The 23,961-nt window shown below is 51.3% G+C and overlaps 9 protein-coding genes across 9 annotated transcripts; 5 read left to right on the top strand and 4 right to left on the bottom strand.

The window, feature by feature from the left end:
• Positions 1-575: 575 nt before the first annotated feature.
• On the top strand, positions 576-1,619 carry N7539_002565 (Ulp1 protease family protein; the record flags this gene model as incomplete). Its single annotated transcript, XM_056932168.1, has 6 exons — positions 576-635; positions 700-727; positions 800-814; positions 867-916; positions 974-993; positions 1,064-1,619. 6 exons carry the CDS (start codon positions 576-578, stop codon positions 1,617-1,619), a joined length of 729 nt encoding a protein of 242 aa, XP_056792127.1.
• A 1,242-nt stretch (positions 1,620-2,861) lies between these two features.
• Positions 2,862-3,761, top strand: N7539_002564 (uncharacterized protein; the record flags this gene model as incomplete). The annotated part of the gene is made up of 1 exon (XM_056932167.1): positions 2,862-3,761. The coding sequence occupies one exon, from the start codon at positions 2,862-2,864 to the stop codon at positions 3,759-3,761; it is 900 nt and encodes a 299-aa protein (XP_056792126.1).
• Positions 3,762-3,992: 231 nt separating this feature from the next.
• N7539_002563 (tRNA guanylyltransferase) lies at positions 3,993-5,391 on the bottom strand (the record flags this gene model as incomplete). The annotated part of the gene is made up of 8 exons (XM_056932166.1): positions 3,993-4,238; positions 4,299-4,403; positions 4,482-4,570; positions 4,652-4,827; positions 4,904-4,948; positions 5,020-5,151; positions 5,233-5,322; positions 5,378-5,391. 8 exons carry the CDS (start codon positions 5,389-5,391, stop codon positions 3,993-3,995), a joined length of 897 nt encoding a protein of 298 aa, XP_056792125.1.
• Positions 5,392-6,215: 824 nt separating this feature from the next.
• N7539_002562 (Fibronectin type III domain protein) lies at positions 6,216-9,719 on the bottom strand (the record flags this gene model as incomplete). Its single annotated transcript, XM_056932165.1, has 3 exons — positions 6,216-9,166; positions 9,246-9,439; positions 9,523-9,719. The coding sequence occupies 3 exons, from the start codon at positions 9,717-9,719 to the stop codon at positions 6,216-6,218; spliced, it is 3,342 nt and encodes a 1,113-aa protein (XP_056792124.1).
• A 705-nt stretch (positions 9,720-10,424) lies between these two features.
• On the top strand, positions 10,425-12,900 carry N7539_002561 (putative lipin Smp2; the record flags this gene model as incomplete). Its single annotated transcript, XM_056932164.1, has 3 exons — positions 10,425-10,533; positions 10,641-11,003; positions 11,075-12,900. The coding sequence occupies 3 exons, from the start codon at positions 10,425-10,427 to the stop codon at positions 12,898-12,900; spliced, it is 2,298 nt and encodes a 765-aa protein (XP_056792123.1).
• Positions 12,901-14,118: 1,218 nt separating this feature from the next.
• N7539_002560 (TPR domain protein) lies at positions 14,119-15,807 on the top strand (the record flags this gene model as incomplete). The annotated part of the gene is made up of 1 exon (XM_056932163.1): positions 14,119-15,807. The coding sequence occupies one exon, from the start codon at positions 14,119-14,121 to the stop codon at positions 15,805-15,807; it is 1,689 nt and encodes a 562-aa protein (XP_056792122.1).
• Positions 15,808-16,076: 269 nt separating this feature from the next.
• N7539_002559 (glycoside hydrolase family 47 protein) lies at positions 16,077-17,825 on the bottom strand (the record flags this gene model as incomplete). The annotated part of the gene is made up of 4 exons (XM_056932162.1): positions 16,077-16,162; positions 16,236-16,410; positions 16,474-17,521; positions 17,602-17,825. The coding sequence occupies 4 exons, from the start codon at positions 17,823-17,825 to the stop codon at positions 16,077-16,079; spliced, it is 1,533 nt and encodes a 510-aa protein (XP_056792121.1).
• A 1,072-nt stretch (positions 17,826-18,897) lies between these two features.
• Positions 18,898-19,212, bottom strand: N7539_002558 (uncharacterized protein; the record flags this gene model as incomplete). Its single annotated transcript, XM_056932161.1, has 1 exon — positions 18,898-19,212. The coding sequence occupies one exon, from the start codon at positions 19,210-19,212 to the stop codon at positions 18,898-18,900; it is 315 nt and encodes a 104-aa protein (XP_056792120.1).
• Positions 19,213-20,566: 1,354 nt separating this feature from the next.
• Positions 20,567-23,325, top strand: N7539_002557 (histidine biosynthesis protein HIS4; the record flags this gene model as incomplete). Its single annotated transcript, XM_056932160.1, has 3 exons — positions 20,567-21,413; positions 21,485-23,062; positions 23,126-23,325. The coding sequence occupies 3 exons, from the start codon at positions 20,567-20,569 to the stop codon at positions 23,323-23,325; spliced, it is 2,625 nt and encodes an 874-aa protein (XP_056792119.1).
• Between the last annotated feature and the right edge of the window lie 636 nt (positions 23,326-23,961).

The following is a 23,961-nucleotide window of genomic DNA, read 5'->3' as shown; positions in this document are numbered from 1 at the left end:
CAAATGTAGTTTGGACTCGGAGAGGAGAGCTAGGGGTTGAGGAGGAAATGCTCCGGAAGGTTGCTGTGAAATGAGGCGGAAGTAAAGACGTCAACGTAAGACAAGTAGCGTTGGGCTGGGGAGTTGTGGCTCAGTCTACTTACGAAGGCAGAAAATGATCCACCGCCCTCAAAGAGACAAGCGCCCCGCGTCATCGGGCGGTTGAAGAAGACGCCAGGAACGTCAGATTCTATACTTAGTTGATCATGAAAACATACTCCTCTTAATGCTTCTGCCTTGAGTCACTACACACCTTACACACCTTTCAGCCCTTGGAACCAAGCCTCGGGTCTCCTCTTTCTTTTACCATCTCCAGCGGCATCTCCTTTGCAAGCTTGTTTACCCCTCGGCTTGCGACAAGCCATTCACGGCACTTGGTCCGATCCTTCTCCACTCCGTCATCGCAGAAATCGACATTTTACATTGCAGCTGCAGTGCAGCGCTTGCACCCGCTGACTTTGACTCTTCAAAGCAGAAACCACCGTGGTGTCTTGTCAAAAATCAATACAGATTTTCCCCTGCAATAACGACGCAAAATGCTGGATGGCGGCTTGGGAAAGTTGCAGAAGCGGATGCGGGGCCATTTCGGCGACAGAGTAAGCCTTCAGTCTCACGGCACGATCACATTATCAGTCCAAAGATAGGTGCTGACCAGTACAGCTGAGTCCCGATGATGCATATCTAAGCTGTGAGCTTGAACGAGTCATCACCCGCCGATGACGGGCTGCATAGATTGCTAACGCGACATTGAAACTCGCAGATCATGACATTCGCTGTATGTACTCGCGCAAATGAACATGGGGGCTTGCAACTAATCTCACTTACAGTGACACGCGAGGATATGCAATGCTTAAAGAACGATTGGCTCACCGATAACGTATGTCTCAAGCAGTGTCGCATTCAAAGTCGAGAGATGCCGCTAATTTGTTTATAGATTATCTCATTCTGGGAAGAGTAAGCGACTTTGGGCCACTTCAGGGTTCTTGATACACAAGAGATCAGTACTTATGAGGATCTGCATCAGATACCTTGAACATGAATTTCTGGTTCAGTACAAGACCTCCCATATCGTCCTTCTCCGACCAAGCATGTCGTTCATGCTGTTCCAGACACCGGATCCTCGCACCCTTCGTTCAGCTCTGCCCGATTTCTCGCAGACAACCCATGTCTTCCTGCCCATAAATGATTGCAATAACAAGATGCAAGCCGAGGGTGGCACGCACTGGTCGTTGCTCTTGATCTCCATTGTTGATGGGGTCGCGTTCCACTATGATTCGCTGGTCTTTGGCAATCATGACGAGGCCCGATATGTCACCGGGCAGTTTAGTAAACTGCTGGGACGCCCGCTGGCCTTTCAGCACCTAAGAGATTCTCCCCAGCAAGACGGCGGCAGTGACTGCGGCGTATTTGTCTGTATGAACATGCGTCACATCCTACTCAAACGACTTCTCATGGCCAGCTCGAACGAGAAAGTGAGTATGAGCCTCGGCGGGAAAAAGGTCGATGCCCACGCTGCGCGCAAAGAAATGGCCAAGATTATCGAAGGCTTCCGCAAAGAAGGGGAGAGGCGAAGATCGTAAGTCTCTACTACCATCCCATCTGTGTCTCAATTGTCTTTTTAGACACCTTCCAGCTGATTTATGCGCTTTAGAACAAGCACCAGCCCACTGGGTAAGAAATCACAAAGTCCTCCACGTATCGAATGATTGTTGTGATTTCTGTAATTGTCCTTTCACGAGTTTATGCGGGTCCTGCTTCTCTTTGGTCTCTTTTATCCCTATTTTACATGTCATTCAACCTTCACGTTGTGGTTGAGCATCGTGTTATGGTATTGTTCGACCGCGCCCGCATGTGCATCCTTTGCATCAGCTTTATTGCTTCGGCCGCCTGACTTTGTCGCACTAATGCCCCGATTGTGCCCTTTTACTTGATAGTTCCTTCTTTCCCCTTGTCATTATCTTGTATATCCTTTATATCACTTCCTTCTTTACGATGCCGACCACTGGCTTTGAGGAAGCTTCCATGAGCTCCTCGTCAGTTCTAGAGCCGAGCTAAATAACACCCTTTTCATCAGAAGGGGCAACTATTACCCCCAGACTCATGTTGTGAGGTGGTATCTGAGTGGTAGGAGCCTCTTTAGGGAGAGACCCTCATCATACTCTGGCTCTAGGTGCGTATGTCACTGACTACACGACACGCGCTGCCATTCCAAGAATATGTAACGAGGTCACCTATGCTGTAATTTGTAAGAGCACTATTGGGCGGCACATTCTCGCCCATTTCCACCAGACAGGTTTTAACACGCGCATGATAGTCAGAGCATGAATAAGTGAAGTTTCTTTTTATCCATGGATTGGAGTATGTTTCAAGTCCATTAAAACCTGGGCGACCTCCCCGCCATTCATGGGACTAGCCCTGACCCTGTAGATTGGTGATTACATAACCCATGTTGCGGGGCGGTGAGCGGACACTGCCGTACTCAAGTTGGAGGGAGTCAAGGGATCGGGGAATCGATAGGCATGGACTCTTCTTATCGCTCACGGCATGGACCAGATTTTTTTTTGTGATTTTATCCGGCCCGGCGCCTCCCCGTTCCTCCCATCTTGCCTCGTCGAACAGGGCACTGCCTTCTCTTTAGCCTTCTATACTTCTTTTGGTGCAATAGACTCCATAGTTGAACGTTATATTCATCCGAGGCCTTCTCTTCTTCACTAGGACCCGTCACAGCATCAAGTCGCCGCTCTGTTGTTCACACAACACAAACACCGACGGCTCCACCCTCTCTATCCAACGCCGCAAGCCAGACCCGACCCCCTCAAGCAATGGACGCTCAAGCATATCTCATCCGACATGGATGGTCCGGACCTGGAAACCCACTCAATCCGAATCAAAGACCCGGTCCCCACGGCGGTCTCGGTCTGACGAGACCGATTCTCGTCTCACGCAAACAAAACAACCACGGCGTGGGCAAGAAGACCACAAAGGACCCGACCAATCAATGGTGGCTGCGTGGATTCGAAGATGCGCTCAAGGGCATCGGCCAGGAGAAGAACGAGACTCAAACATCGAACAATGCCCTCACCAGCGAACTTTACCGGCACTTTGTGCGTGGTGAATGTCTTGCTGGTACCTTGGAGCAAAAGACTGCTGTGGCTGCTGCGGAGGTCGAGGTCAAGGTCAAGGTCAAGGCTTCTTCGAAGCGGAAGCGCGACACTCAGGATGAGGACGAGCGACGGGTGAGAAAAGAGGCAAAGGCCGCGCGGAAGGAGGAGAAGACTGCTCGGAGGGAGGAAAAGGCTGCACGCAGGGCGGAAAAGGCTGCGCGCAAAGAGGCCAAACTCGAGCGGCGCAAACTCAAGGAGGGGGGATCAGCCGATGCATCTGCGAGTGAATCCTCTGCATTGGCGGAGCAGAAGGAGAGCAAGGAAGAAAGACTGCTGAGAAAGCGTGAGAAGCAGGAGCGGAAAGAGCAGAGAGCTGAGAGGAGGAAGTTGAGGAACTCAAAGCGCACCGCGAGCGAGCAAGACTACCCTACTCCCATGTCCACGGATGAAGAGAGCGGAGAACAGTCCGTGTCTCCTGATGCCTCTGACGAGGCGGACATGTCCGCCAAGAGGAAGGAAAAGAAAGGGAAAAAGAGCGTTGAGAGGATGAGCACGAAAAAGAGCAAGAGAAACGACCAGGACAAGACATCCAACTCCAAAAGGCCTGAAAAGGTCTGAAAACGCGAAGAAGGAGCGAAAACGAGACTCTGCTTGATTTATGCGACGCCGTGGAAGCGCCTTGAAACCATATCATATACTTGCATATTCTCCCTCCAGGATCGGACGTATAGATTGCCGAAGGCTTTTGAATGCCTCGATCATGATACCCATTTCGTTTGGCATAGCTAGATAACATTTTCCGAAATGTACATGTTGTCGTGAGAGCATCAATCGCCTTTTCGTCCTTCGTTATTGCGTCGCTTGAGTATCATTCGAGTCTGCTGCAGGCAACTTTCCTGGCTTTCCCGACAGGATCCATGGCCGTCTCTGCCAAAACTCATCCCTAATGATATCGACATGGTCCACTACGACCTGAGCCTTTCGGCGCAACTTCTTGAGCTTGTCTTGCTGCGAACGACTCTGTTTCGGTTCTGATATAGATGACTCATCTTCATCGCCTACCTCATGCTCCTGACTGGGCTGCTGTAGTTCATACTGCACCTTGGTATCAGTCTCATAATCCAGTCAGCGCGTCATGAGAGGATTTGGTCTTACTTGTCGGTAAAGGACACTACCCTTCTTATAAATTTCTTCCTCGTTGTTGTAGTTGATGCCAAAACGTTTGAAAAGTATCTCGTTCTTGTCGGCAGAGACGGTCCCCTTCTCGACAGTTAGTGGCAAAAATTCCAAGATCACAGGCGCTTCAATTTGCGCGTTTCAGACCATGGGAAGACACACCTTCAGTTCTTGCTCTGCATCTGTGTTACTCATGTCCCCTTGCTGGACCATAGTCCAGAAAGTGGTATTATAGAGGTTATTGATGTGGCCTGTTGTAGATTGGAATGCAAGTCAGTCGAAGTCATGTCCAATATGTGAATGCTCCGCCCAAGCTGAGAGAAAAAACCTACAGTCAACTTGACGCCAGCTCATATAGTCCCTCAGAATTCGTGCTGAAGGATAGATGACAGCCCGACCATCAAAGGAAGGCAGATAGGGAGGCTGAAGTGGCTTGGACGGGAAATAAGTCGACCACAGATGGATATAGTATGCAGTGAAGGTCGAGACAATCGTCGTGACCAATTTTCTATCATTATCCATCATCAGCCATTGAACCCGAAATGAATTCACAGAGAATTACCATCGACGGGGGTACAACTCACGCATTCCGTCTCTCAAAGAGCTGACAAGTCGGATGGAAAACGAAGCTTGAATATTTAATTTAGTATTCATTGGTATTCAGCAGAGCATATACGCTTTGAACGATTGAGACTCCTACCTATACTCGTCACTCACACCATATGCGATGCAAAGATCTGGCAAGTCCTTCATGACCGCGACAGCAGCGGCGTTCATCAAATCCAGCGCCCGTCGGTCATTGGGTTTGACGAATGCATAGTGATCGGACAGCCTGAAAGTCAAGTCAGACCAATCTGCAGTAGACTTGCAGTTGATTCAACAGAATCGTATCATTTCCATTTTTGTGACTTACTTATGAAACCCTCTCCCGTCAATACGCACCACAATCCATGTGTTGGGTAACAAGGCATCGGGCTGTTCAAAATCCTTGACGTACTCGAATCTTCCGACCAGTCAGCGCACTAGACTCGAGAGCGATAGGGCCAGACCACAAATACTTTGAGTTCGCCATATTCTCAGTTCCTGATCGCAGTCACTTAAAAGAACAGCTGGCCGGCGGTGCGAGGGTGAAATGGTGGAGTGACCGCGAACCAAAGTGACGATTTTGTCCGGCGATAAGATTGGGCATCACTTACTGGGAGTGAAACTTCGCCGTCCAAGCCAACCATTTCCACGTCTCCGCTAGAGCAGTAGCAGTAGCACTTTTCCATCCTGTCACCTCGCCCTAAACTGCTTGAAGAAAGTAACATAGGAGTGGCTTTAAAATCAAGAGCCGGACTTTGCTGCTCAAGACCGTCCGTCTACATTCGCCATAGCCTTGAAGCTACGCTTATAATTGTTGCACAATGCATCGAATGGGTATGGGCCTTGAACGCGCGGAAATAATGAGACAAGCGAAGTATCAGGTAGCACAACTACAATGAATATTCTAGGCGATGGTGGCGTTCCAAAGGTCCCCTAATAGCACGTCAAGTAGTAATTTCATGTACAACGACAAAGTCCGGTCCAACTACCACGATAAGTCATACTTGACTGCTACGAGAATGAGGAACATCATGCACCCGAACGTGGAACCTTCCATATGAGAATTGAATACGTGAATGACAACTTTGAATGATAATTTTGAATGATAATTTTGAAAGCGGCAAACACTGCGAGTGTGTGGGTTGGCTGACATCATAGTTAAGAAAGCTTTGCGCTCGAGTTGGCCGTGTTTGTAATATAGAAGAAGCTATGTGCAGCACCATAGGTGCAGAATGAATGTATTAGTCGTTGTTGGAATGAAAAGAGAGATATACTAATATCTCAAAAAGAGCCGAAGGAATTTATTTTGACTCAAACGTGAGGAATCTCTGCGTGTGAGGGATCCTCATCGCCAGCTTCACTAGCGCGTTCACTTGTCTCGCTCGCCTTGTCAGATTTGCGTGACTTGCGTGAGAAAAAGCCCAGGCTGCTCCTTGTTGAGCGATCCGCGGATGGAGCACTCGAAATTGTGCTGTCCACGCTCCTACCCAGCTGTACCTCACTCGCAGGGTCCTCGTCAATATCACCTTGTGAGGACTCGGCTTTTTTGGACATAGAGAAAAGCCCCGAGCGATCTTTCCACGAACTGAATTTGCTAGAGCTACCTTTCCGTGTGATCTTGCGGATAAAAGACTCTTTCGAGGTATTCTCAGCAGATGCACCGGATGGTATGCGTTCTAGGGAGTCGTAGGATTCGGCTGTGAAATGAGACAGTGAGCGAGACTCACGCGAAATGCGCGATTCGGACGGAGACCCATCGCCACCGACGTGGAGATCGAAACGAGCGTCGATTTCATCTTCTTCATGCTGACCGTCTTTTTGTCCACTAAACACTGCCGTGAAAGTTGGCGCAGCGGGATTGAGCTTGGGAGTCATTGGACGATGAGACGAGGATGGACGAGTTCCGATCGGTGCTTGAAGTGGTCGCAGCTGTCGCTCATACGCTTCTTCCAGGTAATCAGGTTCGCCAGTGAGCCCAAGCGGCAGATGCCCGGAGGAGCCATACGAGAGGGACGGCCGACGAGTTGGTCCCCGAGACCAAGTCGAAGGAGAAGCCCAGTCTAGCCCCAAAGGGCTGTTTCGATGGCCAGGCTGTTCAGTTGAGGGCCATCCAAAATGACGATTGTCAGTAGATGGGTGGGGAAGCTGGTTTTGATTGTCATGAGAGAATGTCGATGAAGGACGAGGGGAAAGGGAGCCGCGACGAACATTTCCAAGGATTGAAGAGGGATCAATGGGATCGTGCCGAGGACTGAACTGGTTATACCCCGTATTCATATCCGAACTTCCTCTGTTGGCAGCACTGCCAAATCCAAACCTGCTAGACGAGAAGATACTAGTGAATGCAGCACGTCGAGATGGTGGATGGTCAGATGAACTGTCGGCAGTAGCGCCGGTGGTGTTGCTCCGAGGGAACAGGGACATAGGATTGGCCCAATTTCCTGTGTAGCTCGATCGCCGTCGCCGCGAACCGATGGGGTCCATTTCTTCCAAATTCCGGGGGAATGAATGGCTCTGGCCTGGTTTCAACGTGCCCAGCATAGGCGGCTCATCGGCCAGCGTCTTGCCCCTAGGCCTATGAAAACCGAAGAGTCCTGACAGTCGTCGAGTAGCGCTCTTTGGTCTCTCTGCTGCAGCAGATAAACCGACAGCCTGCGGGTCCGAAGCCTGTCTGTTCAAACTCTCAAGCGGACTGGCAAAAGCACTACCGGGCCTACTTCCTGAAGACGCAGGAGAGGCAGGCCTGACGTGGAAATTATCTCGCGAGGCAGGAGGGTCTTCGACGGCGGAGAAGAGCGGTCGAGTCAGTGGTCGCGGAAATTCGGGAGACTCCTCGTCACCCAGCAAATCAGATGGCAGTAGAGCATCGGCTCGTGGGCTCATTTGAGGGTTGTTGAATGTCAATTCCCCGTCTGAGCGCATGATTTCGGGCGGCTCGGAAAGATCGGGAAGAGTCATGCCATTGTTGATGTTGAAGAACGCAGAACTTGGTGGGAACGTGGGGGAGTTTGTTGACGCAGGATTGTATGCCAAACCACCAGGGAAGGCCGTATCAATACCCGGGAAATTGACAGGAGAGGAGACGTTGCTGTTCAAGGAGCTCCGGTGCCGTCGTGGACGAATTGTCGCGGAATTGTTTATATCCAGGTCCAGGGAAGGCATTGTGAAAACACCAGAGCTGTTTGGACGCTGATTCGTAAGCCACTTCAATCGCTCTTGGGCCTCTTGGTACTGCTGCTGGGCTTGCGTATGTAGATTGACCAAGGTGGCATATCGTGCGTGCAGACTGTTAAGCTTCATCTCCCACTGTCTGGCTCGTTCGTTGTCGATTCGATCCAGCTCTTTGCCGTCCTCGCTCTCCCCGTCTTGGAGCCCTTTCCTCTCATCCTCGAGTTTCTTGATCCGACCACCCTTGTCTTGAATCTCGTCGTCGATGATCTTCATATCTGCTTGTTCCTTCGCAATCTTTTTGCGAATCTCTTCTCGTCGAGCTTTGCCTTCCTTCTCCACCCGGGACTTGTCTTCCTTGACCTGAGCAGCATCTGAATTCATGCGAGCGACCTTCTCCTGCCACCGCATGATGTCGCTCTTCCGCTTGTCGCGCTCGGCCTCTTTCTGTTGAAGGAGTCTCATCCGCTTTGTCTTTTCGCTTTGCACGGTGCGATTGACACTTTCCAATTTCGAGACGTGTTTCTTCAAATCGCCACTGGCCTCGTCCTTTTCCTTCACACGTTTCTTCAAGTCATCCCGCTGTTTTTCGAGTTCCTTCAATTGCTGCGCATGCTCCTCGTCCTCTTCTGCTGCCTGTTTTTCTACGTTGTCGTTCTCCTGCTGGAGCGATTTGAGGCGCTCCGCAAGTTGTTCTAGGCTTTCATCTCGATTCGAGCGATGGCCTTGGCGTCGAGAATCATCTACTTGACCGTAAGAATGATCAGCAGCGCCAGTCGCAGGTGACGATTTGCGTCCCGTGGAGGGACGTTTTCCAGGTACCTGGCCTGAGCTGAGCTCGCGTGCCATGAGGGGGGCGGACGGAGTTGGCAAGCCGACTGTTGACCGGGGAATAGATGCCCGAACAACTGGGCCACCGCTGGCTGCATCTTGTTGACCTTGAGAAAGTGGAAGCGACTTGGTACGCACATGCAGAATGGCGCTCGGAGTCTGAAAATTTGCTGCACTGACAGAAAGGACACAGATGTGGTATATGCTGCCGGGGGCCAAGTTCGAAATTTCGACTGCGGTTTCGGCACGCTTCGACTCGCCAACTACACACGGATGTTAGGTAAGTTTTGCGGGTAATTAGACGCATTCGACATCGGTAGTACACATGTGTGGAGGACAGACCTTTCACATTGTTCACTTGGATGATATGCTTGTGTATTGAGTTGTGAAACTCTGGCTGTTTCCAAGCCAGTCGTATCTCTCGCGCCGTAATTTCCTCCAAAGTAACCTCTGGGGGCGGTGGAATGTCGAGACCCAACTTCTCTACCAGAACATCATTTGGAGTTTGACAGACCTGCCATGCTCGATACAAAAGCCTGGAGAGAGTCAGTTTGTTAAATGTGCTCAGAGCCAAATGACGCGCCGAGGGCGGTTCTCGTTTCATTGACAGAGAGCTTACCAGATCAGCGCCCACAAGATTGAGACCGCTAGGAACAGAGCCATGAGGCCTCGCACCTTCACTCGCGGCACAACAGTTGGGTAGGCATCGAAGGCGAGATAGAATGGCTCGTACATACCAGCGTCAATGACCCATAGACGCGGGTAGCGGGAGCAATCAGGAAGGAGCGAAGGAAAGAGCCCGCAGCTGGCGACCATGTTCGTAGAGGCAATCGAGTCTGTTAATCTGGGTGGGACATGGAAATGTCACCTGACCAGACTTTAGTCAGATGATTCCAAGATGAGACTAGCGTGCCTCAGACTTCAAGGATCTGCCGCTAAGGTGACTAGTCCAAGACTGGACTAGTGTGCCTCCGTTTTCTAGGGGCTTATTTAATTGACCTCGGCACGCCGACCGGGGCTTACATAACAAACGTTGGGTGAAGGTTGAATCCACCCGACTGGTCTCGAAGTTTACTTGACCATATGTACTCAGGTGCCTGGGGGGCGTCGTGCAGATGTTGGCAACCCAGTCCAACAAATCTGGGGTCACCATACGTGCATGACATCAGTGCATACCTGAACGATCCTACATCAAATGTCCACCGTCCCGGGCTCTGTAATAATGTGGTCCGGTGGACTGCTTGTGATGTAGACTGGGGTGACAGTAGTACAGATGAAACAGTACTAGTGCTGGGGTGGTACTACTACTGTTCGTCAGCCGGACTGTCACATGGGCCCTTCTTGTCCTGGCGGCGGCGATCCCGAGTTCTCCCAACGAACCTGTTTCCACCCCTCTGTTCCGCCCGTCCAGAGTTTCCGGTCGACGTCAGTAGATTTTCTTCAACATTTATTCTTCTTGTGTTGTATCCATTAGCAACACCAGTCTCCCTCTCAGGGTGTTCTACCACCCTCCTAGACGAAATGCAGTATGTTCGTAGCATCAGCGGCTCGGTCTCCAAGACATGGAACTCAATCAACCCGGCGACTCTGAGCGGCGCGATCGATGTGATTGTCATTGAACAAGAGGATGGTGAGTTTGCGACGCACGCTTTTGACAGACAATCAAAGGTGTATGCGAAGTCATTCAATTCTGTGAATTACCTTTGCTAAGCGCCTCGCTTTTGCCCACATCTTTAGGTACTCTTGCCTGCTCGCCGTTTCACGTTCGCTTTGGAAAGTTCTCTCTTCTACGCCCATACGAGAAAAAGGTTGAATTCAAGGTCAATGGAGTGAAGCAGGACTATGCGATGAAATTGGGCGAAGGGGGCGAAGCCTTCTTCGTGTTTGAAACAACAGACGACATCCCCGCGTCCTTGCAAACGTCACCCTTGGTGTCCCCTGCGGCTAGCCCACAGGTCCCTGTGCAGGATCTTGAGTCCAATCTTCAGGAGCCTGAGTTTCTGGACCTTGCAAAGAACCCCAGTGATGGTCTATCAGAAGGCGCAAAGACCCCACCGGGACTTCAGCTATCGAGGCAGTCGCGGACAGCCACGGATCTGGGTGCGATTACGACGCTCGTGCTCGTGGGAGCAAAATTAGGATCCTTAGACCGTCGCTAATTCGGAGAATAGGTACAATCACACCATTGTCACGCTCTCCTGCGGATTCAGACTCTCCCTTCAGCCCTGGTCCGACCAAACCCACACTCGACCACTCACTCTCGGACAACGTGATCCCCGCTAGCGGCAGCCGATCCGATGACGGGAGAGTGGCATCCATCGCTAGTGCTGAGTTGACACTTGAAGATGATTCAGGCCAGCGAACGCGGTCCCGAAGCCCACCTCCACTGTCGCCCCAGGAGGCCATGTCTCGTGCAATGTCGCTCTCGAAGAAGCTCTCAAGCTCGAACATACCTTCACACATCACTGAAACTGGTGATCTCATGTTGGATATGACAGGATACAAAAGCAACGAGGAAGACGCCATCCGGGCCGAGGTTCTCGCACGCAAGATTCTTGCCGAAGAACTGGAGGGCAGTTATGACATTGGTGCGCTCATCGGAGCTGATGAGCATGGAAATCTTTGGATCTACAGCAGCGAGGAGGCGAAGCAAGCCGCTTATCGTACAACAGCTCTCAGATCGATTCGATCCACACAGTCAGGCGATGACGATGCGGTCTCGGATCCTGGCTATCACAGCGAGGGTGAGCGTCCTACTCTGGAGCCTACAATGGGGACGCGTCACCATCGGACCAAGTCTGATGTCCAGCCGGGCTTCCCAACCCCGCCGCAGTCTCCAATGGAAGATTCTTTCCCAGCCGAAACCCGCAATTATGCCAAGACGCTGCGTTTAACGAGTGATCAGCTCAAGGCGCTAAAGCTCAAACCGGGGCCAAACTTCATGTCTTTCAGTGTTAACAAAGCAACTTGCACAGCAAACATGTTTCTCTGGAATGGCAACGTGCCTATCGTCATTTCCGATATTGACGGCACAATCACAAAGTCTGATGCACTTGGCCATGTGCTCAACATGATCGGGCGCGATTGGACTCACGCCGGCGTTGCCAAACTCTATACCGACATTGTCAACAACGGTTACAACATTATGTATTTGACCAGTCGGTCTGTTGGGCAATCGGACACAACGCGTGCGTATCTGAATGGGGTGTGCCAGGATGGATATCGTCTGCCCAAGGGGCCCGTCATCTGCAGTCCGGATCGCACCATGGCGGCCCTGAGACGGGAGATCTATTTGAGAAAACCCGAAGTCTTCAAAATGGCCTGTCTGCGTGACATCCTGGGCCTCTTCGCAGGGAAAGAGAATCCATTTTACGCTGGGTTCGGCAACAGATTGACTGATGCGCTGAGCTATCGATCGGTCAACATTCCTTCAACCCGTATCTTCACAATCAATTCGAATGCTGAAGTCTCCCTTGACTTGCTCAGCTTGAACAAGTACAAGAGTAGCTATGTCACCATGCAAGAGCTGCTGGATCACTTCTTCCCTCCAGTCGGCCTTCTGGTCCAGTCGGGAGGCGAAGGTTACACCGATTTCTTGTACTGGCGTGACACACCGCAGGATCTTGAAGACTTCTCCTCCACCGATAGTGAAGATGAAGAAGAGCCTGCAGAGGATGATCTCCTTGAGGAAGAGGATGACGCCGACGAGGAAGATTACGAAGATGATCTGAGCGACGAGGAAGGAAGTGAATACCTCGACGATGGGGCTGCAGACGAAGAAGGTACCGACTTGGGTGCTAGCTATCTTTCACAAGTCTCCGAGGCCTTGTCTCAGCCGGCTGAATCAATTGAAAAGTCCATCGAAGACGAACGACTGGTTCTCGAAGATGATGAAGAGCTAGAGGCTGAAGTGGATGCGGTGCTGGAAGGTATCGTGCCGTCCACACAAACAGGGGCTATTACTCTGCCTCTTCGGCCCAAGTCTCGGGATCTCTGAACATACCTCGCTGTACATTGATCGGCTTCTCTACCGTGAACTATCGAGAGCGAAATTGCTTTATCCTGCCTATACCCCTTGTACCTTGCTGTCTTCATTTGTCACTAGCATTTGCACCGGTCACACTTCCCATTTGCGGATCAATGTTTTGCTCGCTCTGTTGGAGCGCTCCTGTTCAACACAAGATTCATACAGGCATGAAGTCGAACTCAGCCTTCGTGACCTGCGTTTATTTTCCATTTTGTCCTTCTCATGTTCGCTGGTTTCCCAAGCATTGATGGCGTTCGAAGCGTTTCGGTATTAGACATAGTCTGTCTGCATTCTGAATATATGGCATGCACTTTATTTCCACTCCTAGCAAGCGGATCGATACATTTTGCTACTACAAACACATTCCGCTCTTGGACCCCGGAGCCCCAAATACTCTTACAGCCGGACAAACATCAACTCACACTTTCAGCAAAGCAGCTATCTTACAGATCAGCGCGAAGGCATGTACCATACTGAGGAATATGGCAGAGATGGTGAAGAACGACAACCACCTCTGGAATCACGTGCTCTGAGAGCTCACGGTTGCACGACCGCCTGGAGGATAGCTGAGATCCCACCAGAGGGCTGTCTACTGTTTAGGTCACTTTGTTGAGAATGTCGTTTTGTGTATTCTTACAATATGGCTAACTCAGAAAGATTGTCATAGCTCTCAACATCACTTGCTAGGTCCATTCTCGCCTCTCGGGCTTGCGAAAGTGCAAAGTGACTCCAATAAAGATCACTTCTTACATATATGGACCTTTAAATAGATGTGATTGTGCATGTCCAACTTTTGAGGTCACGGAGCGAACCGAATACTATGGAAATGAGCCCCTTAGGAGTCTTCAAAACGGTGGTCCCACGTTTTTCAGTGATCGCGGGGAACCTCGACAGCCTGAGAAATCAGGCCGCAAAGATATCCGATTACTTGTAATCGCAACTTCGCCGTCATGATAGGACGTGGTCTACTTTTCATTGATGGCGATCATGGTCCGGGCTCTGTAGAAGGTAACTCTTTGGCCTGCGTACCAATTTCAATATACTCACATTGCTGGCTTTCATCAAGCGAGAATAGACTGCATTTGGCCACTCACGCACTACGTCAACATACTGACTTACGCTTAGTGGTAGAACTGAGCCGCCTGTCCGCTGCTCGCAGACATGAATGAGATCTGGGAGGCATACAAGATGCCATCCCGGCAATCTTCTACCGCAGGTTATTTCAATCTAGGTAACTATCAGCGGTCTGTGAGCACTCACAGTCCTGATGCGCAGACTTGGTTCAATCGGGGTCTGACTTGGGCGTACGCCTTCAATCACCAAGAGTCGGCGTCTTGCTTTGAGCAAGCAATCTTGTCAGACCCCAATTGCGCCATGGCATACTGGGGGCTGGCCTTTGCACTGGGGCCAAACTACAACAAACCTTGGGATCTCTTCGATGGGCAAGAGCTTTTGATGATTACCCGGCTTGCTCATAGAGCGACAATGGAGGCGAAAAGACACGAAGACAGCGCGAGTCCCGTCGAGAGAGCATTGATCGATGCTTTGATGCAGCGCTATCCTCAGGAAAAACCTTATGATGACTGCACCACCTGGAATTCTCAGTATGCCTCGGCCATGACTTCTGTATACGAGAGGTTTCCGGAAGATCTGGATGTTGTGGCCTTGTATGTAGATTCGTTGATGAATCTGACGCCTTGGCAGCTTTGGGATCTGTCTACTGGACAGCCTCCCCCCGGGGCATGTACAATGGAGGCAAAAAGAGCACTGGACCGGATACTTGCTCAACAAAGGGCGCTTCAACATCCGGGTCTCCTACATCTATACATACATCTCACCGAGATGTCTCCCACGCCGGAACTTGGGCTCCCAATTGCGGATCATTTGCGAGGTCTCGTGCCTGACGCAGGTCACCTCGAACATATGCCAAGCCACATTGACGTTTTATGTGGTGATTATCGGCGCGCAATTGCTTCAAATACCTCGGCAATACGAGCAGACGTAAAATTCCTGTCCACGCGAAAGAATGGACACTTTTACAATCTCTACAAATGTCATGACTACCATTTTCGCATGTACGCCGCTATGCTGGCAGGTCAATCGAAAATAGCCATTGATACAGCGAATTCGCTCGCTGAATCAGTCACGGAAGACATTTTGAGAATCGAATCGCCTCCCATGGAGGATTGGCTGGAAGGATTCGTTGGAGCTCGAGTCCATGCTTTGATTCGGTTCGGAAAATGGGACTCTATTCTTGCACTGGCCCTGCCGACGGACGCGAGCCTTTACTGCGTCACTACTGCCATGATTCACTACGGAAAGGGCGTTGCTTATGCCGCCACTGGCCGCGTCGACGAAGCGGAACAAGAAGAATCGCTCTTTGACAAAGCACACCAACGTGTGCCTTCATCTAGAACGATCTTCAACAACACTTGTGTCGACATTCTGAAAGTGGCTGCGCTGATGCTCCGCGGGGAAATAGCCTATCGTCGGAAAGACTATGATGACGCTTTCAACCATTTGCGAAATGCTGTAGAATTGGACGACAATTTGCCATACGATGAGCCCTGGGGCTGGATGCAGCCTACGCGGCACGCTTTGGGAGCATTGCTGCTCGAGCAGAATCGAGTCGAAGAGGCCCTGGATGTATATGCGGCGGATCTGGGGCTTGATGAATCGTTGCCGCGAGCATTGACACATCCGAATAATATTTGGTCTCTTCACGGGTATCATGAATGCCTAATGAGGATGCAAAGACTTGCCGAAGCACGCATCATTAAACCGCAGCTACAGCTGGCTATGGCGGTTGCTGATGTACTCGTAAAGTCTTCATGCTTTTGTCGTCTGAAGACAGAGATGCCTAGTCATCTTGAATGAGAAAGCCAGTCTGAGATTGGCTACCCCCGATGCTTGAATGGGGTTTATGTTTTGTGCAATTATAAGCTGCGAAGTCCGGGATAATTGAGACGAATTACTTTGGGTATTGGAACCTGTTCGGACGAGAGCACCGGTTTGGACATTCTTCAGCTCCCGGGCGTCTGCCTTGAATTTTATAAATATATACCCATCAATTGAGGCGTAGGAATGTCCACCATGCAGAAGTGTGTCTACAATTTGGAAGGTAACAGTTGACCTGCGGAGGCCTACTAGGTGTGCTGCACACGCACGGGATGTGCCTCGGTGTTGAAAACGAAACTGTTCTTGCCTCCAGTCTGAACCTGCCACTCGGCGTCTATGAGATCACATCAGCATGTTGTTCATGTTCAGGGATAAGCCTGACTAGGGCCACTCAGAGTGCCACTCACCTTCAGCATGAATGATGTATGAATACTTCATGACCTCGGCAAAGAGGAAGCTCTCCTGGTTGTCGTACTTGGAGCCACCATTGGGAGCATTCACATCGGACAAGGCGGCGAAGCCGGAATCTGTACGGGCAGTGGCATTGATGGCAACGAAAGCGTTCCATGCCCAGTCGCGGTACTTTTGTTGAATTAGCATCCGAAGGCTATCGTGTCAGGGAAAAGGATGTAGCAAAAGACGTACAATTTCCTTGCCGGTGACGCGGTATGCGTAGTAGAAGCTTTCAATCACTTCTGGACGCAGAATATAGGCACCACTAGTGATATAGAAGCCAGCCTTTTCATAAAATTCTTTCTGATCATTGGGAACCTGCTTGGGGTCCCAGCCCCAAGAATCGGGCCCAATTTTGGTCAGAGTTGAGTTATAGGTGGCTTCACATCCGTGCACAAGCTCCAAACCGAAGTCGATAAAATCTTGGCGGTTCAAGACAGTGCCCCCCAGCAAAAAGCTTCCACCATCGAAGCAAGTCAAGTGCTGCGAGTTCAATGAATAACGTCCACTGTCATATGACGCCAGCCAAGTCAAATCCGGGCGAGGCTCTGGGTGGGCCTGTAAATGCTCAATTGTTGATTCAGCGGCCAAGACCCAGCGATCTTTGTACAAGGCAAATCGTGTCGGGTCATAGACAAACATCTTGATAAGGTACTCGTAGAATGAGTCATCACCGCCATCCCAGGAGACATAACCATCGGTAAATTTACCGGTGGCAATATCGATATTGCTCCCCACGAGACCCGGGAACGGCTCCGCGCTTGATGGCTTGGGGTTTAGTAGGTAAGACTCGGCCTTTTGGCTCAGAGAAGCATACTCGTCATCTCCGGTCAAATCAGAGAGACGGGTCCATTCCAGGACTAATGTTCCCGTGACCGCTAGTCCATTGGCGGTTGAGCCATCATTGCCCTTGGAAGTGATGTTGATGTTGTTGTAGGGAACTCCTGATCCCGTATTGAATGCAAATTTGAGAACGTCTCCCAGATTTTTGGCCTGGACCAGGAGAGTGTCCACAAGGTCTGGATTGTGAGCCATGCGTGCAGCGGGGCCCTTGAGCAAGTCGTATCCTGAGAGCATGCCTCCGAGGTAGCGAATGGTGGTCTCAAACAGACTGACCTCTGAGTCGGTCTGACTGTAATCAATCTTTGAAACGTGGTCCAGGATTGTGTTGACTACATCGGTTTTGCCCATGATGATGGCAGTGGACAATGCATCCACCGCCGAAGCACCCCACCCGTTTCTGTCATCAGATGGAGAGTTAGTAGCTCTCCTATTCAAGGCCTTTGCTGCTGTCGAAGAAGTTCATAGCCGATCTCTTACCTCGAATCCCCATAGCCATTGCTTACGGGGTGAAGTTCATCATGAGGATATGCATATTTCATATATCCATCCCAAGCATGCTGGAAAGCCTCCTTGACGGCCTCAGCTTTCTTCTGGGAGTCAGATTTGCGACCCAGGACTTCTTCATGGTCGACCAAGGGGTGCGCGACAGTCGAACCGACCAGGCCGAGAGCTACAAGTGAAAGAGGAGCTGGGACACGCATGACTGCAACGTCCTTTCGATGTTAACTCCTTTCTCGTCCAAAAGGAAAGGAGCGAGGTGAATGCGCAGATGAGGTGATGTACACCAAGAATGGAAAATAAAAACACAATACACCGTTGGTGCCCGCGAGGACAGCAAGTGGCTGGAAAGGAATGTGCAAAACCAATGTCGCAAAGGATCGACCATCCGCAGCGGCGGATCTGGAGCGACTTTTTAAAGCCAAGAAGAAGCAGGGATCTGTGCCAGAGCCGTATGAATACGCACTAAATGATCACGAAGAATGAAGAAGCAGGAGAGAATGGGAGAGGGGGAGGAAAGGAAGTATCATGGGGAAGGTCTTCCCAAAGGGGAAACAGGGCGGTCACACGCGCAATCTTGTTTACTTCCAGTCTCGTCAACCTTTGGCTGCTTCCCTATCGGTTTCCTGTCTACTACGCTAATTCACTGAGCTGTTCATCATTACTGTCGATCTTGGAGCTACTCTCCATCAGCTGAGATGGATCCATCGATGATGCTCCCTCGGGGAGGGTCCTGTTTCGCTTCCTCCCCTGACCCTTGATCATTGTTGTCCCTGCTCTGCAAGGTCCCTTTCCGCTGTAGCCGGAAACACGGGGGAGGAGAGGGGCAAGATCTGCATTCTATGCGGATACCATTGGTCCTTCTTGAGTCCGATGCGCTTGGGAGCACAAGCTGTGCATAACAGTGCATGCTTTGGACTTGCGATCGTCGTGTCGGTGCTGTGAGACTCGCCGAATGAGCTCACATTTGGTCCGGGAAGAGGCATCTGCTTGAATCACGAGCGCTTTCATCATGGATTGATGTCGCATAGTCCCATTTCTCCAGGTCGCTCTGTCTAATCGGCTGCGGGTGACATGCTTTGTGAGTGACGGCGGTGGGTGATGGTTCTGCGGAACAAACTTGGCTAACACAGACCGGACCTGATGTCTCTGTTGCGGTGACTCGGCAAGAGTAATGCCCACGCTGTTGGCGGACATGCAAGTGTGTCTCCTACCACCCAGGGCACATCGCACAGATCTTCTGGTCTTCAAAGGTCAGAACCCGCAAAGCCCCAGTTATTGTTCGGGCGAGGCGTTTAATGGGCCTCTGTGGAGAAGATCTTGCAGGAAGTAGAGTTGGGTGGGGTCTCCGGTCCCTTCGGTGCACAATACCGTCTCGTCCTCTGATCGCAATCGCCTGATCTTATCATCATCGGGCCAACCGAGCTGGGTCATCAGGTCTGTCGTCACGAAGGCATCTGAAAAGATTGTAACACCAGACGGGGCCACAGTGACTGCCATCGATATCACTGCGACCGAGTTTTGCCGGTTTGCCGTAGTGCCGGACAAGTCAAATGAGCATATGCATGCGCGAATGCGCGTTTCACTCATGCTGGGGGGTAGCGATGAGCATGACCAAAATCACGCAAAAACGATCATGAAAGTGAGCAGGCAAGATCGGGTTTACTACGTGGGATTCTGCGAATTGAAAGCTGACAACCCCCAAGCTATCACGGATACACATCTGGAGTCGTCGAGGGGGCGGATACTCCAGTTCCAGTGCTTACCCTCGTCTCGGCGAGGCGCGGGGCAGTAGCTATCGGCTCCCTTGTATACTCAGACAACTTCGAAGGCTGCCCGTGCGACCGATGAGGCATGAGTTCTACTTGAATGTTGCAGATTGATTGTATAAAGGTATAGTCCTCTGCGTAAGAACTCAGTGAGTGCAGCTGCTTCTCGATCACAGAATTTTGAGCACATCATGCGGACATGCTCTGGAATTTAGGGTTGGGACTCTAGTCGGAGGTTGCATTTCAAGTACACCGACTCCGGGGGATTGCTGTCTGACAAGTCTCCTGCACAAGCTAGTCGGACGTCATTCTGCGTGGACTTGACCATCCCTCAAAGGAGACGGGGTGGTGAAGGACTTTGATCACGAAGCACCATCTTTACTCTCCAAACGAGTCCTTGCCGTGTCTTTGCTAGAGGCGGAGAGTGTGCTGCTCCTCTCGATCAGGAGTGACCAATCGACATTGTATCAAATGGAACAAGAATGGGTGCGTGAAAAGCGTGCTGCGACCGTAATGGAGGTAGTGATTTCGAGAAGAGAGCATCGGCCTTCTTTATCAGGCAACCGCTCGGTTTCGGCGCTCTATATAGTTGATGACATTCCAGATTGCCGACTTCTGCTCTGACGGCACGCACTGGCTTGATGGCGTCTGCCAGCGGCTCAAGGTACACAGTAGTACTACATGACAAAAATCACACCACACCTCGCAGGGCTGGCTTGATCGATGCAATTTCCGATCGCCAGAATTCCCATCTGTCATTCGAGAGGCCGAGTCATGCAGTGGATCCTGATCGGTACCCAGATCGTTGCTGACACAAGTGTCCAAGAACTCCTCCGTCACTACTGACCAGTGACTACCGCCAAACCTCATTCAGGACATTCTTCATAGACTGCCAATTGTCCAGTCAAACACTCGGATTCCATGCTGGGAGTGGGTCTTCTGGATCAACTCGACGGTGGGAATGGCGCAACCGCCCACCGGCGGCAAAAGTGTGGGCGATTGGGACGGTAAGAGTCATCGCTCGCGGGGAAACTCTTTTTCCTCGTCTTCAGGCACGTTTTCGTCCCTTTCATGGAAACGCTGGGTCCTCATTTTCAACCTTAGTGATCGTTCTTTTCCTCGCCCCGTTGTCGGCTCTGTGTTCAATTCCATCTATTGCTTCATTCACGTCAGTCATGGCCACACCGTTCCTCGTCTCCTACCCCTCCAACCCCACCTCCGGCCTCTCTCTACAGCAGATTGCCTACTTTGGACGAGTCCTGGTTAAGGCATCAACGCTCGCCGAGGCCGAGCAATTCCTGCGACAGAATTTCCGCAAGCTCGATGTCTACGTAGACGCCACCGCCATCTCCTCCGCCGGAGACCTCGTCGACGTCCTCAATGCCGGTGCTGCAAAAATCCTCATTACCCTCGATCAATTGACCGCTCTCTCAGAAGAACAGTCGGTGCCCTCCTCGAGGTTACTCATCTCCGCCGCCTCGGATTCTCAGATCGACTCTCTGCAACAATGGATCGCAACCGACACAGCTGAGCGGAATGATGTTAGTGTATGTGTGGCGGCGTCTGCGGTCTCTGCTACTGCAAACAAGTTGAACATCAGTGCCGACTCGCCTCGTCTGTTCACGACATTTGGTGGGGAGACTGCATCGGAAAGCGCGATCATTGACGTCACACAAAAGGGCGCCATTGTCATCCTGTCTTCTGAGCAATTGACTGTGGAACGAAATGTCTCTGGCCAGATCTCTGCGGCCAAGTTGATTGCTTCACGTGCAGTGACTGACCAGGCAAACGGTCTCTACGCCACATCCGTGACGGACGAGCGAGGCTATTGTCTCGGAGTCGTCTGGAGCAACGATGAAAGTATTGCAGAGGCTCTTCGTACCGGCACAGGGGTATACCAGAGCCGGAAGCGCGGTCTGTGGTACAAGGGTCAATCGAGTGGCGACACCCAGGAATTGATCCGCATTGGCTACGATTGCGATGCGGATTGTCTGGTCTTTGTGGTCAAGCAGACTGGACGAGGTAAGTCACCTGTTTTCTTTCCAATGCCGTCAAGTAAAATCGGCAGACTGACAGTGAGAATGTCATTGCAGGCTTCTGCCACCTCGGCACGGATTCCTGTTTCGGCGCCTCCGCCGGTCTCTCACGTCTGCAAAAGACCCTGCTCGCCCGCAAGGCTGATGCCCCCGCTGGGTCCTATACTGCCCGCTTGTTCAATGAACCCAAACTCGCGGAAGCCAAGATCATGGAGGAAGCCGAGGAGTTGTGCCAGGCTACCACTAAGGAGGAGATGGCTTTCGAGGCTGCTGATCTCCTCTACTTCGCCCTGACCAAGTGCATTGCCGCTGGTGTCACGCTGGAAGACATCGAGCGCAACCTAGACCTCAAGAGCCTCAAGGTGAAGCGCAGAAAGGGTGATGCAAAGGGTCCATGGGCAGAAAAAGCCGGTCTGGCCTCTTCATCAGCGGCACAGTCTGCACCCGCACCCGCACCCGCGCCTACCCCTGCGCCAGCTCCCGTCGAAGATCGCGTTTCGCGTATTGAAATGAAGCGTGTCATCACTTCTCAGACTCCTATCACTGAGGTCAAGGAGTGCCTGAAGCGTCCTTCCCAGAAATCTAACGACGCTATTGTCGCGCTGGTGAAGCCGATCATTCAGGATGTGCGTGAGGGTGGTGACGCCGCTGTCCTCAAGTATACTCACAAGTTTGAGAAGGCGACGTCCCTCACCTCGCCCGTTCTCAAGGCGCCTTTCCCTGCCGAGCTGATGAAGGTGACCCCTGATGTCCAAGAGGCCCTTGATGTTAGCATTGGTAACATTCAGCGATTCCACTCCGCTCAAAAGAGTAGCAATGATACGCTGAAGATGGAGACCATGCCTGGAGTAGTCTGCTCCCGTTTCTCACGACCCATTGAGCGCGTTGGACTGTACGTTCCCGGTGGTACCGCTGTCTTGCCATCTACTGCTATGATGCTGGGTGTTCCGGCCATGGTTGCCGGTTGCCAGAAGATTGTGCTTGCCTCACCTCCGCGTGCCGATGGTAGCATTTCACCCGAGATCGTCTACGTCGCCCACAAGGTTGGTGCTGAGAGCATTGTGCTCGCCGGTGGTGCGCAGGCCGTTGCCGCGATGGCCTACGGCACCGAGTCTATTACCAAGGTTGACAAGATTCTCGGCCCCGGTAATCAGTTCGTGACTGCAGCAAAGATGTTTGTCTCAAACGACACCTCTGCTGGTGTGAGCATTGATATGCCTGCTGGGCCCAGTGAAGTTCTTGTCATTGCCGACAAGACTGCTAACCCGGCCTTTGTCGCATCCGACCTGTTGAGTCAGGCTGAACACGGAGTGGACTCTCAAGTCATCTTGATCGCTGTTGATCTCAATGAGGAGCAGCTCCGGGCCATTGAGGACGAGGTTGATAAGCAGGCCAAGGCTCTCCCGCGTATGGACATTGTCCGCGGATCCCTGGAGCACTCTGTTACTTTTGTGGTCCGTGATATCAACGAGGCAATGCTCCTTAGCAACGAGTACGCCCCCGAGCACTTGATCCTCCAGGTCGACAATGCAGAGGCTGTTGTCGACCAGGTCTTCAATGCCGGTAGTGTGTTCATCGGCCCTTGGACACCTGAGAGCGTCGGCGACTACTCTGCCGGGGTCAACCACTCTCTGCGTAAGTTGAATGAACTTCTGCTATTTTCCCCGATAAACATTTTTGCTGACGGTATATCTCTAGCTACGTACGGTTATGCCAAGCAATACTCTGGTGTCAACCTTGGCTCGTACCTCAAGCACATCACCAGCTCTAACCTGACCGCCGATGGATTGTTGAAGCTTGCCAAGACTGTTGAGACCCTGGCTGCTGTGGAGGGTCTGGATGCCCACAAGCGGGCGATTAGCATTCGTGTCGCACAGATGAACAAGGATCGCTCGTAGAGGGAAATGGCTGCCAACCACATGTCCCTTTTGTAGTTCTGAAACTTTTCATTTTGCGTCATTCACGATTGAACATGCGACTGGGCTTAGATAGCGGGAAGAAGCGATATAAAAAGCTGCCAATTCGAATCTCTAGCGAATTAAAAGGATAATCTTCATGTTTTTCTAGTATTTTGCGTTCGCGAGAGAAATCATTTGCTCTATTAGCTTTCGACAAAAGTCCTGCGGCTGCTTAGGAGGCTTGTGTTGAAAAAGTCTTCAGAACCTAACCCGCCCCATCACACAAGAGCGTCACAGGAGATGCCTGGGGGAATGTATAAAGGAACAGTTGTTTTACTACATCATGATAGTGTAATTTGTATTGGATTCGAGATGCAGCTGGGCCCCAAGCTATACTTCCCAGCGAGGTATCTAAAGGTATCAGAAAGATGCAAAAGGGCAGAAAACAACAAGAAAAAAGCCAAACACAGAGAGAGAGAGTAAACGAGCTTGTCAGGGACATGCAATCATAGAAGGGGGAAAAAAACAACCATAGCCGAATATCGGACTACTACCCGCGCGCAAGCAATGAGAAACCGGCCCAGCAAGGTCTTACAAACTTGTTTTTTTCAAGTACCAATCCCATGCACTAAGAGA

Source organism: Penicillium diatomitis (assembly GCF_028827545.1).
Source record: "Penicillium diatomitis strain IBT 30728 chromosome Unknown utg000003l_segment0_segment0, whole genome shotgun sequence".
NCBI lineage: Eukaryota > Fungi > Ascomycota > Eurotiomycetes > Eurotiales > Aspergillaceae > Penicillium > Penicillium diatomitis.
The sequence above is the reverse complement of the archived record's forward strand: the minus strand, read 5'-3'. Positions and strand labels throughout refer to the sequence as shown.